Source organism: Oncorhynchus clarkii, unplaced genomic scaffold (genome assembly GCF_045791955.1).
Source record: "Oncorhynchus clarkii lewisi isolate Uvic-CL-2024 unplaced genomic scaffold, UVic_Ocla_1.0 unplaced_contig_747_pilon_pilon, whole genome shotgun sequence".
In the NCBI taxonomy this organism is placed as follows: Eukaryota; Metazoa; Chordata; class Actinopteri; order Salmoniformes; family Salmonidae; genus Oncorhynchus; species Oncorhynchus clarkii.
Window position 1 is genome coordinate 639 of NW_027260199.1, and position 14,209 is coordinate 14,847.

At 42.5% G+C, this 14,209-nt stretch overlaps 2 protein-coding genes across 3 annotated transcripts; one reads left to right on the forward strand and one right to left on the reverse strand.

Moving 5' to 3' along the window:
* Positions 1 to 208: 208 nt before the first annotated feature.
* LOC139401251 (inactive serine/threonine-protein kinase 19-like) lies at positions 209 to 3,711 on the reverse strand. 2 transcript variants are annotated; one of them, XM_071145627.1, is made up of 8 exons: positions 3,674 to 3,711; positions 2,734 to 2,892; positions 2,393 to 2,491; positions 2,153 to 2,298; positions 1,584 to 1,819; positions 1,127 to 1,224; positions 896 to 1,043; positions 209 to 462 (listed from the first exon to the last, which is right to left on the reverse strand). In XM_071145627.1, the coding sequence occupies exons 3-8, from the start codon at positions 2,487 to 2,489 to the stop codon at positions 417 to 419; spliced, it is 771 nt and encodes a 256-aa protein (XP_071001728.1). In that variant the 5' UTR covers positions 2,490 to 2,491; positions 2,734 to 2,892; positions 3,674 to 3,711; the 3' UTR covers positions 209 to 416. The 2 variants fall into 2 exon arrangements, with proteins under 2 accessions (XP_071001728.1, XP_071001729.1); XM_071145628.1 differs by lacking the exons at positions 2,734 to 2,892; positions 3,674 to 3,711 and having other exon boundaries at positions 2,393 to 2,499.
* LOC139401250 (decapping and exoribonuclease protein-like) lies at positions 2,873 to 14,003 on the forward strand. The gene is made up of 7 exons (XM_071145626.1): positions 2,873 to 2,937; positions 8,454 to 8,950; positions 9,241 to 9,467; positions 11,239 to 11,458; positions 11,978 to 12,113; positions 12,279 to 12,373; positions 12,548 to 14,003. Exons 2-7 carry the CDS (start codon positions 8,460 to 8,462, stop codon positions 12,696 to 12,698), a joined length of 1,320 nt encoding a protein of 439 aa, XP_071001727.1. The 5' UTR covers positions 2,873 to 2,937; positions 8,454 to 8,459; the 3' UTR covers positions 12,699 to 14,003.
* Positions 14,004 to 14,209: the final 206 nt, after the last annotated feature.

Consider the following 14,209-nt stretch of genomic DNA (forward strand, 5'->3'; position numbering starts at 1 on the left):
ATTCATATGTCACAGTACTTAGCTTCTCAATTGAGGAATTCATATTTACAGTAGTTACAGCACTTAGTTTCGCAATTAGTGTTTAAGCTTTTTCTTAAGGACTGACGTGCTATTGTACTTCCTCCTTTGAGGACTCCGAGCATAAGTATAGCTGGTTGTAGGGTCCACACGTTGCAATTGTCTTAAAACAAGTCAACAAGGAACCTTAAACTATTTACAAACCAGACAAGGCTTTATTTTACACCATTGGCATTTCAACCTACAAGGTTTCACTTTGGGTTTACCTATTTGGCAGAAAAAAAAATCCAGAAAAACAAGGCAATAACAAATTATTAACCAGATTCATTTGGTGTAACATGGCCTCTCGTCATGTTCAGTTGCTTTAAGGGTTTCTTCCATGAAACAGGTTGTTGAGTTCAGTAGTCCACACACCGTAACAATGTTCCTGAAGTTGTGGGTATACTAAAAAAAGAAAAGAGCTGGTAAGGTGGGTACAACATGACCAATTGTATTAGATACACGTCAGTCGACAAGAATAGTTGATGGCTACGCCCAGGAGTCAAGTTGTCACGTGCACAAGTACAGTAAACTGCTTAACTTGCAAGCCCTTCCCAGTATTCAGTCAATATCAAAAGAGTACAAGTTAAAAGCCAGGAGAAAAAAAAGGAACATGTAAGCTGTATACAGGGTCAGTCCCAAACTTACAATGTGCAGGGATACCTGATTAGTTGAGGTAGATATGTACATGTAGGCAGGGATTAGGAGAAAGTGACTGGTAGCAGGACAGATCATAATAGTAAACAATATGGCAGCAGCATAAGTGGTGGGTGTGTGTAAGAGTGTCATGATGTTCAGGGAAAACTCTTGGTCCTACTGACATGAAACCCAGTCTCACCATTCTACTAGCTCTGCACCAATGATGTCATGGATGTGGTACTTGATCTGGAATTTAACCTGTGAGTTGGTCTGCCTCTCCTCCAGTTCTGCCTTTAAGACTTCATTATATTTGGACTTCTTAACCATGCCCAGCACAGCTTTACGGCCTGGGTCAGGGGGAGGAAGATAGTAAACAGTCAGCACTCCATTAGCAAAGTAGTGCTAATTACTTCTTTGTTTGGTAGCTGACCCTGTATTAGGTACTTGGTGAATCTGCCAGAGTTGGGGATGGAGAGCCACCAGCTGCCAGCGTCCCTCACAGTCAGAACCCCCGACTTCACCAGTTGCCTGGGTGGGGGTGGGAAATAGCACAAGTTATTCGTGACTCATTTACAATGGAGCAAATGCTTCCAAGCAGAGACTTTCAGATACATGAAAAGGATAAGATGCAGCATAGATGACCACCCTCTCAAACATTAAAAAAAGAATCTCACACACACAGTGCCGGTTTCTTGGACAGAGATCAAGCCTAGACCAGGACTAAAAATCATGTATAATAGAGAATCTCCATTGACATAGCCTTTTAGTCCAGGACTAGGCTTAATCTGTGTCTGGGAAACAAGCTACAGTACAAACGCATTCAAACAAAGACTTTCAATACATGAAGAGACCAAGATTAATGAATAAGAAAGCAATTTCCCTCGTACGTTATATCTGAGTCTGTGAAGAGAAACTCCTTCAGCATTTTGTCTTTGTTGAAGCTCAGGTCATTGCAGGAGGGCAGCACTTTCTCCAGGAATTTATCCACTGTGCCCCGTGTCCCTCTCCCCTCCTCCCCAGCCAGGACTTTAGCCTTGTAGTCTGCAGCGAACACCAACCCAAAGGCCTCGGCGTCAAAACCCAGCTGGAACATCAACAGCTCCCCCTGTTCCCTCAAGTCACTCTAACAAAGAGATGATGAAAATGAAGATGTTGGACATTAACAGATGGATCAACCAAGGCAATGGTCTAAATTGACAACACATTTGAATATTTCTCCAGGACTAGTAGTGTTCTTCGAACCCAGTCCTGGAGACCAAAGTGTGGAGGTTTTTGTTAGTGCCCAGTACAGTGTCATCCGGGTTTGGCCGGTGTAGGCCGTCATTGTAAATAAGATTGTGTTCTTAACTGACTTGCCTAGTTAAATAAAGGTTAAATAAAAATAAAAAAAATAACACATTTGATTGAGACCACCAGGATTGAAGAACACTGCTCCAGCAATATTCATTGGGCTTACAAGCTGCCTGTCCACTTGGGTCCTATCATTGTGTATGCTGTAGAGTTGGTGTTTTAGGACAATTTGTGGAAGGGCGTCATTGAAGAGTTTGCGTGGGAATAATGTCATAAGGTCCTGCAGGGTGGCTTTGACGTCCAGTGGTCCCGCTGGGGAAAGAAAGGGACAAGAAAGGAGACGTACAACAAGTCAAACACTGACACATTTAGCTAGATAGCTACATTTAAGTTTGAGGAAAGGCACCTTCTCCATTGTTGACAGCTCCAAACTGCTTCTCATTGCCAACTCTTCGTTTGTTCACTTTAAACGTGTCTGATATAAGGGCCCGTTTTCGGTTCATAACTGAGAGGCATGAAAACATTAACAATTAACATTAACAATCGTTGTGGAGTGCTAACGTTAGTGGCTAGCTACAGTAGGTAGTTGTTATTATTATGAAGACAGACAGCAGCATGCTAACGTTAAAATAAACGAGCTTCTAGCCATTTGTCTACTACGGTAAACTTTATAATAACGGTACTATTACAAAATATTGGTTTGTTTTCCATAAGTATATTCACTAGCAATAAAATGAATGTCCATACCTGACTTAAAGTAAGCATTGCTGTAGCAACTCTTGGTCAAACAAGATTTGCCAATCGTTTAAACATACATCGGACAAAATGATTCTGTCAGAATGACAAGACAGCACCCGACTCCGAAACATACCGCCACCTATCCGTCAGGATCAACTGTTACACATCCTGCAAAACAGAAGTAACGTTAGCTAGCTAGCTAATAAGACGGTGGTGAGTAAATTCACATTTTGCAAAATGAGTTGCATCTGCTTTGCTTGATCAAAACATAGAGAGTAGCATGCATAACATAATGTATCATGCATGCAGTTTGTGTTGAAGGAAACCGCTACTAAGTTAATACCATTGTGCATTTACTGTTAGCTAGCTAACTAGCTCGCTAGACTGCTAGCCATGCATTTGCAATGCTGAAGTTACATTGACTGGAGGGTAGAGTATTTTTTTTTTTAAATGTTTTATCTGTTATTACGTCTGATGTAACATATTACAGTATTTATGTAATAACCAATACAGTGATATTACCTATCTAGTCCACATAACTACCTAATTTAGTTACGCGTGCTTTCAGCCAGTCATACGAGACAGCAGTGGCAGAAGCCGAAGGTTTGGGTCCGGTGTCTATGTTATTGCTGCATACTGTATGTTAGTCGCTAGTTAGCTAGCCAGCCTACTTCTGTGGTTTGCATCCCAAAGGAGAGCGATGTCTAAACATTTTCTAGAAAGACTGCAGTCTCCATTAATAAATAGGAAGAAGCAATGTGATTGACCCATTCTGTCTCCCCATCTATCCATCCTGTTCTTCCAGATCAGTTAAAGGTCCAATGCAGACATTATTTGTATTTTTTTAATTAAAAAAAGTCTCAATATCAAATCATTTCTGGGGAACAATCAAGTACATTACAGGGATTGTTTTGAATTCAAATCAAAAAGAAACTAAATAGCTTATTACCAAAGAGCAATTTCTCAAACAAGAATTTTGCTAGGAGTGGGGAGGGGAAAAGCAACCTCTTGGCAGAGATGTTTGGAACTTCTGCTTCTTCTGTGGGTTTTGTGGCAGACTAGAACACAGAAAGGTGTTTTGCCGCCACCAACTGGATGGGTTGAAAAACCAAGGAAAACACCAAAACCATACATGACATCGAAAACTAACTCAATCCACCCAAATAAAAATAGTACATTGACAAAAACAAAACAAAACTTGGCCAGGCCAGGCACGACTCCAACACCATCATTAAGTTTGCTGATGACACAACGGTGCTAGGCCTGATCACCGACAACAACGAGACAGCCTATAGGGAGGAGGTCAGAGACCGGGCCGTGTGTTGACAGGACAACAATCTCTACCTCAACGTGATCAAGACAAAGGAGATGATTGTGGACTACAGGAGCAAGCACGCCCTCATTCTCATTGACGGGGCTGTAGTGGAGCAGGTTAAGAGCTTCAAGTTCCTTGGTGACCACATCACCAACAAACTAACATGGTCCAAGCACACCAAGACAGTCGTGATGAGGGCACAACAAAACCTATTCCCCCTCAGGAGGCTGAAAATATTATCATTATTATGGGTTATCAGATCCTCAAAACGTTCTACTGCTGCACCATCGAGAGCATCACTGCCTGGTATGGCAACTGCTCGGCCTACGACCCCAAGGCACTACAGAGGGTAGTGCGAATGTCCCAGTACATCACTGGGGCCAAGATTCCTGCCATCCAGGACCTCTATACCAGGCGGTGTCAAAGGAAGGCCCAAAAAATTGTCTGACTCCAGCCACCCTAGTCATAGACCATTCTCTCTGCTACCGCACGGCAAGCGGTACCGGAGAGCCAAGTCTAGGTCCAAGAGGCTTCAAAACAGCTTTCACCCCCAAGCCATAAGACTCCTGAACAACTAATCAAATGGCTACCCAGACTATTTGCATCAGAGTCTCTGGTGGCACAGCTGGCGCTGCAGTACAGCGCCCTTAACCACTGCGCCACCCGGGAGGCCTTATTTCTTATTCTTATCCATATTTTTTAACTGCATTGTTGGTCTTCCTTCCTTCAAATCTCACTATCTCCCTTCACAGGCTCTAGGGCCTGAGAGGGTGGTACGGCTTGTGACAATACTCCATCCTCCGCTGAGAAATGTTTCAATCCCAGGAACCGCTCCGCCGCATCCACAATGATATCTATTTTCCTGGACTTTCTCTCCACCATGGCAGTACCATTAATCACCATAGCTATAAAGGCCACAAGTCCACCTTCTTAACCTTCTAAATATTTGGGTCCTGCTGGTGAAAGTCAACCGCTGCAACCTGCAGTGAAGGCCTATCCACCACCATGGCGACGAGCACCATTCGAACACTCAACCTTTTTAACAGCTGCTGCATATGAAATGCTCTGGACAGCCCTGACTTTGGCCACCTCATTCTCTTTCTTCCTTGTCGGGCATTCCAAAGACCTGGCTTCGTGGTTCCTACAACAATTGCAACATTTTCATCACTTTTAAAACACATGACATGATTTTTTTCCACAACTTGGACATCTCGTCTTCTCCCTTCTGAAAACACTTGAAACATGTCCAAAAGCTTTACAGTGATCACACTGCATTGTTCTTGGGATAAATACTCTGACTCTGTAGTTTATATACCCCAACTGCACTTGAGTAGGGAGAGACTCCACAAAAGAACAGATAGACTCTTCACCCTTTCATCATTCACCACACAATTCATCCGACGTGCATCGACTTCCCACGAGACGCCAGATATTACCCCTGTTCTAAGAGACACACACAACATGTCAAACTTATCAACTTGGGTGAGACGCAACACACGTTCCTTCTGATCAGCAGAAGTACAAAAAAATCAAAACAAGCCCGCCTCTCGTGATCATCACAGCCTTCACTTTACCCAGCACTCTCCACCAGTTCGGATATAGTCAGGTTCATAAATATTTGGGCATTGACCAAGTCATTTTCATTTTGGCTCTGTATGCCAACACAAAGGATGTGAAAGGAAAAGTGCAGACTTTCAGATTTAATTTGAGGGTATTTACATCCAAATCGTGTGAACAGTGTAGGAATTACAGCACTTTTTATGTGGTCCTCCCCAATTTTAGGGGCTCAAAAGTAATTGGACAAACTAACAATAATACATTAAATTGTGCGTTTTAATACTTGGTTGCATATGACTGCCTGAAGTCTGGAACACATAGACATAACCAGATGCTGGGTTTCTTTCCTGGTGATGCTCTGCCAGGCCTTTACTGCAGCTATCTTCAGTTCCTGCTTGTTCTTGAGGCGTTTTGCCTTCAGCAAGTGAAATGCATGCTCAATTGGAATCAGGTCAGGTGATTGACTTGGCCATTGCAGAACATTCCACTTCTTTGCCTTAAAAAAGTATTTGGTTGCTTCTTCAGTATGCTTTAAGTCATTGTCCATCTGCACTGTGAAGCACCATCCAATGGTTTTGAGGCATTTGGCCGAATCTGAGCAGATAATATAGCCCTAAACACTTCAGAATTCATCCTGCTGCTTTTGTCAGCAGTCATATTATCAATAAATACAGGGGAACCAGTTCCATTGGCAGCCATACATGCCCACGCCATAACACTGCCTTCACCATGCTTCACAGATGAGGTGGTATGCTTCAAATCATGAGCAGTTCCTTCCCTTCTCCATGCTCTTCTCTTGCCATCATTCTGGTGCAAGTTGATTTTTTGTCTCATCTGTCCATAGGATGTTCCATAACTGTACAGGCTTTTTTAGATGTTGTTTGGAAAACTGTAATCTGGTCATCTTGTGGTAAACCATCTGTATTTACTCTGGTGTTCTCTTGATTGTTGACTCTGACACAGATATGCCTACCTCCTGGAGGGTGTTCTCTTGATTGTTGACTCTGACACAGATATGCCTACCTCCTGGATGGTGTTCTCTTGATTGTTGACTCTGACACAGATATGCCTACCTCCTGGAGGGTGTTCTCTTGATTGTTGACTCTGACACAGATATGCCTACCTCCTGGAGGGTGTTCTCTTGATTGTTGACTCTGACACAGATATGCCTACATCCTGGAGGGTGTTCTCTTGATTGTTGACTCTGACACAGATATGCCTACCTCCTGGAGGGTGTTCTCTTGATTGTTGACTCTGACACAGATATGCCTACCTCCTGGAGGGTGTTCTCTTGATTGTTGACTCTGACACAGATATGCCTACCTCCTGGAGGGTGTTCTCTTGATTGTTGACTCTGACACAGATATGCCTACCTCCTGGAGGGTGTTCTCTTGATTGTTGACTCTGACACAGATATGCCTACCTCCTGGAGGGTGTTCTCTTGATTGTTGACTCTGACACAGATATGCCTACCTCCTGGAGGGTGTTCTCTTGATTGTTGACTCTGACACAGATATGCCTACATCCTGGAGGGTGTTCTCTTGATTGTTGACTCTGACACAGATATGCCTACCTCCTGGAGGGTGTTCTCTTGATTGTTGACTCTGACACAGATATGCCTACCTCCTGGAGGGTGTTCTCTTGATTGTTGACTCTGACACAGATATGCCTACATCCTGGAGGGTGTTCTTGATCTGGCCAACTGTTGTGAAGGGTTTTTTCTTCACCAGGGAAATAATTATTCTGTCATCCACCACAGTTGTTTTCCGTAATTTTTCTGGCCTTTTGGTGTTCCTGAGCTCACCAGTGCGTTCTTTCTTTTAAAGAATGTACCAAATAGTTGATTCGGCCACACCTAATATTTTCGCTATCTCTCCGATGGGTTTGTTTTGATTTTTCAGCCTAAGGATGGCTTGCTTCACTGGCAGTGACAGCTCTTTGGACTTCATATTGAGGGTTAACAGCAATAGATTCCAAATGCAAATGACACACTTGAAATAAACTCTAAACCTTTTATCTGCTTACTTGTAAATTAACTAATGAGGAAAAGCACACACCTTGCCATGGAACAACTGAGCAGCCAATTGTCCAATTACTTTTGGTCCTTTAAAAAGGGGAGGACCACATATAAAAAGTGCTGTAATTCCTACACCGTTCACCCGCTTTGGATGTAAATACCCTCAAATGAAAGCTCATATTCATTATTTAATTTAAACTCCAATATGCTGTGGTAGACAGCTAAAATAACAATAATACCTTGGTCAATGTCCAAATATTTATGGACCTGACTGTATCAAATGGATTCTTCAAGATTAGTAATCTGATCAGCTGCTCGTCATTAACAAACCGTACTCGTACAAGATACGAAGGGTCATTCTCAGCCCTATCTTGCTCCATTTTCCATTATTTTGGACTATATTCAAATTGTCCTTAATTCTACCGCCATTAGATTCCCAATCCACATCAGTGTGTCCGCTTCCGCCATCCTTCCTCCTGTCAGCAATCTAAGCCAACCTCGTCTGTTTTTCTCCAGGTTTGGAACTCCCTTTTTTATTGGTCTATTAATTCATCTACACCAGGCAGGCTAAAACTCCATCCCACCTAAATAGACTGACATTTCAGGCAGTCTTTTCAAACAGCTAAAAGGGCATTATCATTTTTTAATTTCACACACTTCAAAGTGTGGCAATATGTAAAAAATATATAAAAAAACACAGGAAAGTCACATTTGGACTGCTTTGGGCTTTTAATTAGGAGTAGTATACAAAAAGGAAAGATTGGAAGAGATTGAGTCAGACACTGACTATTAGATTGTTATTTGAATGATTATTAACTAGATATATTTGTCTCTTCCTAGATCACCATGGACCAACGCCACCAGTCCCACCACAGACCCCAACATCCAAACTCCAATCACCACGACAACCACCAGTCAACATTCAAGAGAGACATGGATGACAGTGGGAGAGGCCATTTCCAACACAAGCGCTTCAGACCCGGTCAGAACCATCACCCGGCTGGCCCTTCAACACCCCCATCTAGCCCCCCAACCCAGAGCCTGAGCATACAACGACAGCTGTACGAGAGAGACTTCCCCTTATACAAACAGCCTGTGGAGGTGGGACATTTCTCCCTGGACTCTGAGCGCAGGTTTTTCAATGATGCCCGGCAGCTGCGTTACTACGTGGAGCCGGAGAAGAGTTGTCCTAACTTCGACTTGAGGGACGGGTACAGGGGCCGCTTCGTCAAGAGGGACGACAGGGTGAAGGAGAAACTGGACCACATCCTCAGATGGATCCTGGCAAACAGGTCCAAGCTGCAGTCGAAGGACACAGCTGCTTCTTCTTCCCCATGGTAAGCACCACTAGTGTCAGTTTAAGAGATGTTATTTTGATTGATACATTATTCATCAGTAGCAACACCTTTCTGTCTAGTTATACAGATATAGGCCCACTAATTGTCAGTCATCAAGGCCATAAACATTTCAGAATGGGATCAGTTGTGATGGACACAATATTCAATATACACACACACAATATCCTCAGTCAATTCTGTGATTCCTAGTCACAAGGAATGACTGTGTGTTCCTGTGTGTTCTGTGTGTTCTGACAGACATGTATTCTTTGATCAACCTCTCCTACCAGTGCATTAGGTGTAGACATTGTGACATGGCGCGGCCACCTAACCAAGCTGTTGACCACACCTTATGAGACCCGGGAGGGCTGGCTGCTGGCTGTGACCAGGATGGGGGGGACACTGTACATCAGTGAGGTGGAGACGGAGGCTGCACGCCGGGACCGGGAGAACCGCACCGAGAGGCACGAGGAGATGATGTACTGGGGATACAAATTTGAACAGTACACCTGTGCAGGTAGAGGATGGCTTCTTGTATTCCTCTTTTGCTGTACGCACTGAGTTGTTACAGTACCTTGCAAAAGTATTTATCCCCCTCTGCATTTTTCATATTTTGTTGCATTACAACCTGTAATTTAAATTGATTTTTATTTGGATTTCATGTAATGGACATACATACACAAAATAGTCCAAATTGGTGAATTGTAATGAAAAAAATAACTTGTTTAAAAAAAACGGAAAAGTGGTACGTGCAAATGTATTTACCTCCTTTGCTATGAAGCCCCTAAATAAGATCTGGTGCAACCAATTACCTTCAGAAGTCACATAATTAGTTAGATTGTACACAGGTGGACTTTATTTAAGTGTCACATCATCTGTTGCATGATCTCAGTAAAAATACACCTGTTCTGAAAGGCCCCAGAGTCTACAACACCACTAAGCAAGGGGCACCATGAAGACCAACGAGTACGCCAAACAGGTCAGGGACAAAGTTGCGGAGAAGTACAGATCAGGGTTGGGTTATAAAAAAGTTCAGAAACTTTGAACATCCCATGGAGCACCATTAAATCCATTATTCAAAAATGGAAAGAATATGGCACCACAACAAACCTGCCAAGAGAGGGCCGCCCACCCAAACACACAGACCAGGCAAGGAGGGCATTAATCAGAGAGACAACAAAGAGACCAAAGATAACCCTGAAGGAGCTGCAAAGCTCCACAGCGGAGATTGGAGTATCTGGCCATAGGACCACTTTAAGCAGTACACTCCGCAGAGCTGGGCTTTATGGAAGAGTGGCCAGAAAAAAGACATTGCTTAAGAAAAATATAAGCCAACACGTTTGGTGTTCGCCAAAAGGCATGTGGGAGACTGCCCAAACATATGGAAGAAGGTACTCTGATCAGATGAGACTAAAATGTAACTTTTTGGCCATCAAGGAAAACGCTATGTCTGGCGCAAACCCAACACCTCTTATCACCCCGAGAACACCAGTGAAGCATGGTGGTGGCAGCATCATGCTGTGGGGATGTTTTTCATCGGCAGGGACTGGGAAACTGGTCAGAATTGAAGGAATGAATAAATACAGGGAAATTCTTGAGGGAAACCTGTTTCAGTCTTCAAGAGATTTCAGACTGGGACGGAGGTTCACCTTCCAGCAGGACAATGACCCTAAGCATACTGCTGAAGCAACACTTGAGTGGTTTAAGGGGAAACATTAAAATGTTTTGGAATGGCCTATTGAAAGCCCAGACCTCGATCCAATTGAGATTATGTGGTGTGACTTAAAGATTGCTGTACACCAGCGGGCCCATCCAACTTGAAGGAGCTGGAGCAGTTCTGCCTTGAAAAAGGGGCAAAAATCCCAGTGGCTAGATGTGCCAAGCTTACAGAGACATACCTCAAGAGACTTGCAGCTGTAATTGGTGCAAAAGGTGGCTCTACAAAGTATTGACTTTGAGGGGGTTGAATATTTATGCATGCTCAAGTGGTAGGCATGTTGTGTAAATCAAATGATACAAACCCCCAAAAAGTAATTTTAATTCCAGGTTGTAAGGCAACAAAATAGGAAAAATAGGGGGTGAATACTTTCGCAAGCCACTGTATGTTGTGGTGGACTTTCAGATGATTGATTGCTGAGGGTTTTTATTGATGGTTTAATATCAATATGACTTGAGATTGGTGTACAGTTCCTGAAAAGCCTACACCCAGAAATGCATAATATTTCTCATACTTGGGATGGTAGTTGGAGGCCTTGGATTGTTTTGAAATGTCTGTAACCTTCTTTCAGATGACGCCCAGAGTCTTCCAGATCCAGGTGGGGTTGTAAACACCAACGAGGCCTTCTGCACTGTAGTCCAGACCCGGCTAGCCGAGCACAGACTGCTGTTCTCTGGCGAGGTGGACTGTCGGGACAAAGACCCCAAGGCCCCGTCTCCTCCAGCCAACTACATCGAGATGAAGACCTCACTGGAAATCTCCACCCCCAAACAACGCAGCAACTTCCACAGGTAAACTATCCACAGATACGCTCTGCACTAACTTTCAAAGTTTAACAATCCATACAACTCTATGCACACTGACTATGTTGAACAATTTACACAATAAAAAAAAACATTTACTTGAAAAATTGTGCAGGTGCAAAGTTTGGTAACAGAATTACGGTAAAATCTCCTTCAGTTTTATTCTGTTACCAAACTTTATATCTGCACAGTTCTTCCTGTATTTGTAAAATTATCAGTGTAAATTGTTAAAATTAGTCTCTGTGCATAGAGTTGTATGGTTTGTTAAACTTTTAAATGTTTTTTGTTAGACATACATTTTAAAGTGAAAAATCTGAGTCTCAGCGTAATTCCATTACCATGGAATTGCCCAGTAACCAGTTCTGTTGTCACTGTCTGGTAAAGACACATTTTGCTGATGAATATACACAGAATGAAACTGGAACCAAGGCTAGCTCCTCACATCTTCAGTTTGAACATTTTCCCAAGAGAGTTAAAATGTTTCTCTTGTGTATGTTCTCCTTCCAGGTTTAAACTACTAAAGTGGTGGGCCCAGTCCTTTCTTCCTGGGGTACCGCGAATCGTAGCTGGTTTCCGTGATCATGACGGAGTGGTTGTGTCTGTGGAGACTTACCACATCTCCAAGATATCTCAGCTTATCAAGGTACGATTCCAGTTGTATTTTCTTCTGAAAAAGAACATACACATTTTTAACAGGTCTTCTACCAGAAACCCAGTAGGTCTGTGTAATATAGGATGCCTATTTTGTGAGTTTAAAAACAATGTGCGTGCTTGTTTGTCCTAAGAGGTTGTCTCTTCTCTCATACAGAATGAAACCAACTGCTGGAAGCCAACTGTCTGCATGAACTTCTGCTGTGAATTCCTGTCCTTCGTGAAGAGTGTGGTCACAGAAGACGATCCAAGGTGATGCTTGATATGGTTAAGATTCTTTTAAAGTACTTATTTTATTACAGTGCTCATAAGCTTTTTTTAATGGTAGCAGAAAGTAAAGGTTAAGAGAACTTCCTATTGCATACAGTCAAGAGTTTCCCTAGAAACATTCTGACTCTAGTTAACTATGTTATTTATTTCTGTCAGGGTGGTGCACCTGTTCTCATGGGATCCACACCGAGACGTCACCTACTCCATCCACAGAGACTCTCAGTACTCCTTCCTACCAGACTGGTACGTCAGGGAGATGACCAGTTCAACCAGTCGTGAGACACACCACCACCCACCTCAGACCTGACTCAGAACAAACCTGACAATGGCCCGTATTGACAAAGCAGCTCAGAGTAAGACTGCTGATCTAGAATCAGGTCCCTCATCCTATTCATTCTGATTTAGTAGGCAAAACGGAGCCTAGATCAGCACTCCTACTTTGATATGCTTTATGCGTACAGGCCAAGGTTTTCCCCTTACACCAGTATGGACTTGAAGCAATACTTTAACGCTGATACCTGTTATTTGATAATGAAGTAGAAACACACCAAGCGCCCTGAAGGAGTAGGCGGGTTCTGACGGGTCGGTTTTTGACGATAAAGAAAGTTATTTTATTCAACTTCCATTTTCCTCCCAGAGTGGCTGAGTTATATAGTGTGGATCAGCATGGACTTTAGCATTCACAAACCAGCTTTTGGGACTTTCTCACAAATGGTGTGCCGGTTCACAGAAGACATATCTTTCCTAATGGTTTGTGGTGTCTTTTTTTATGTGAAGTATTTACATTTTTCAGCTCATCTCTGATTTGTATTTTTTTTTAAAAATTTTATTACAAAATTCTGTGATCTGAATGTAACAGTTGCGGTTTGAAGTGTCTGCTCTGAAACTGTCGAACAATAGTACCATAAGTTTTAATTTCCCAATCAAACCTTTTTATTATTAACCCCATGGGCATATCGATCACTTATCATGTTCTTTTCTGAAGTACATTAATTAAATTATGCCACAAAAAAACAAAACTTAAGAACATCAATATTGCATAAGCACGTTTAACCAAAGTGTTCATGGAAACTGTCCAGTGTTAGAATGCATTGTCCTTTGTCCTATAATAAATTACACCTTCATTGAATGACGCATTGACAATGTCGCAGATGACACCCCAGGTAAAAGTTGATTCTACAATGTAGTTGTGTGTGAATGGAATTAACTAAAAAAAACTCTATTTGCTATCTAAAGATGTTAATCTGTCATAGCTTTCATTTATTTCAATGCAATTTACAGAATTATTATTCATTTAAAATCTGCAGGATGCATACTAGTCCCAGAGTTCTCCTTGAATTCCAAGGCACATCTTGTCATGTCCTACTGTACGTCCTTAATCATTCCTCAAGTCAGAAGTGGAAATAGACTGTTATAACCACATACAGTGCATTCTGAAATGATTCAGACCCCTTGAATTTTTCCACAGTTTGTTACGTTACAGCTTTGTTCTAAAATTGATTCAATCCCCCCCCCCCCCCCTCAAGCTACACACAAAACCCCACAATAACAAAGCAAAAACAGGTTTAGAAATGTTTGCAAATGTATAACTAATAAAAAAATGTTACATTTACATAAGTATTCAGACCCTTTACTCAGTACATTGTTGAAGCGCCTTTGGCAGCAATTACAGCCTCAAGTCTTCTTGGGTATGATGCTACAAGCTTGGCACACCTGTATTTGGGGAGTTTCTCCCATTCTTCTCCGCAGATCCTCTCAAGCTTCGTCAGGTTGGATGGGGAGGGTTGCTGCACAGCTATTTTCAGGTCTCTCCAGAGA

Excerpts from the sequence above, each read along its gene's own strand:
- LOC139401251 (XM_071145627.1), bottom strand. The coding sequence starts at position 2,489 with ATGAACCGAAAACGGGCCCTTATATCAGACACGTTTAAAGTGAACAAA. Across the intron at positions 1,225-1,583 it reads TTCACAGACTCAGATATAAC|GCAACTGGTGAAGTCGGGGG; the intron begins GTACGAGGGAAA and ends ACCCCCACCCAG. Across the intron at positions 463-895 it reads GGTGCAGAGCTAGTAGAATG|TATACCCACAACTTCAGGAA; the intron begins GTGAGACTGGGT and ends TTCTTTTTTTAG.
- LOC139401250 (XM_071145626.1), top strand. The coding sequence starts at position 8,460 with ATGGACCAACGCCACCAGTCCCACCACAGACCCCAACATCCAAACTCC. Across the intron at positions 8,951-9,240 it reads GCTGCTTCTTCTTCCCCATG|TGCATTAGGTGTAGACATTG; the intron begins GTAAGCACCACT and ends CTCTCCTACCAG. Across the intron at positions 9,468-11,238 it reads TGAACAGTACACCTGTGCAG|ATGACGCCCAGAGTCTTCCA; the intron begins GTAGAGGATGGC and ends ACCTTCTTTCAG.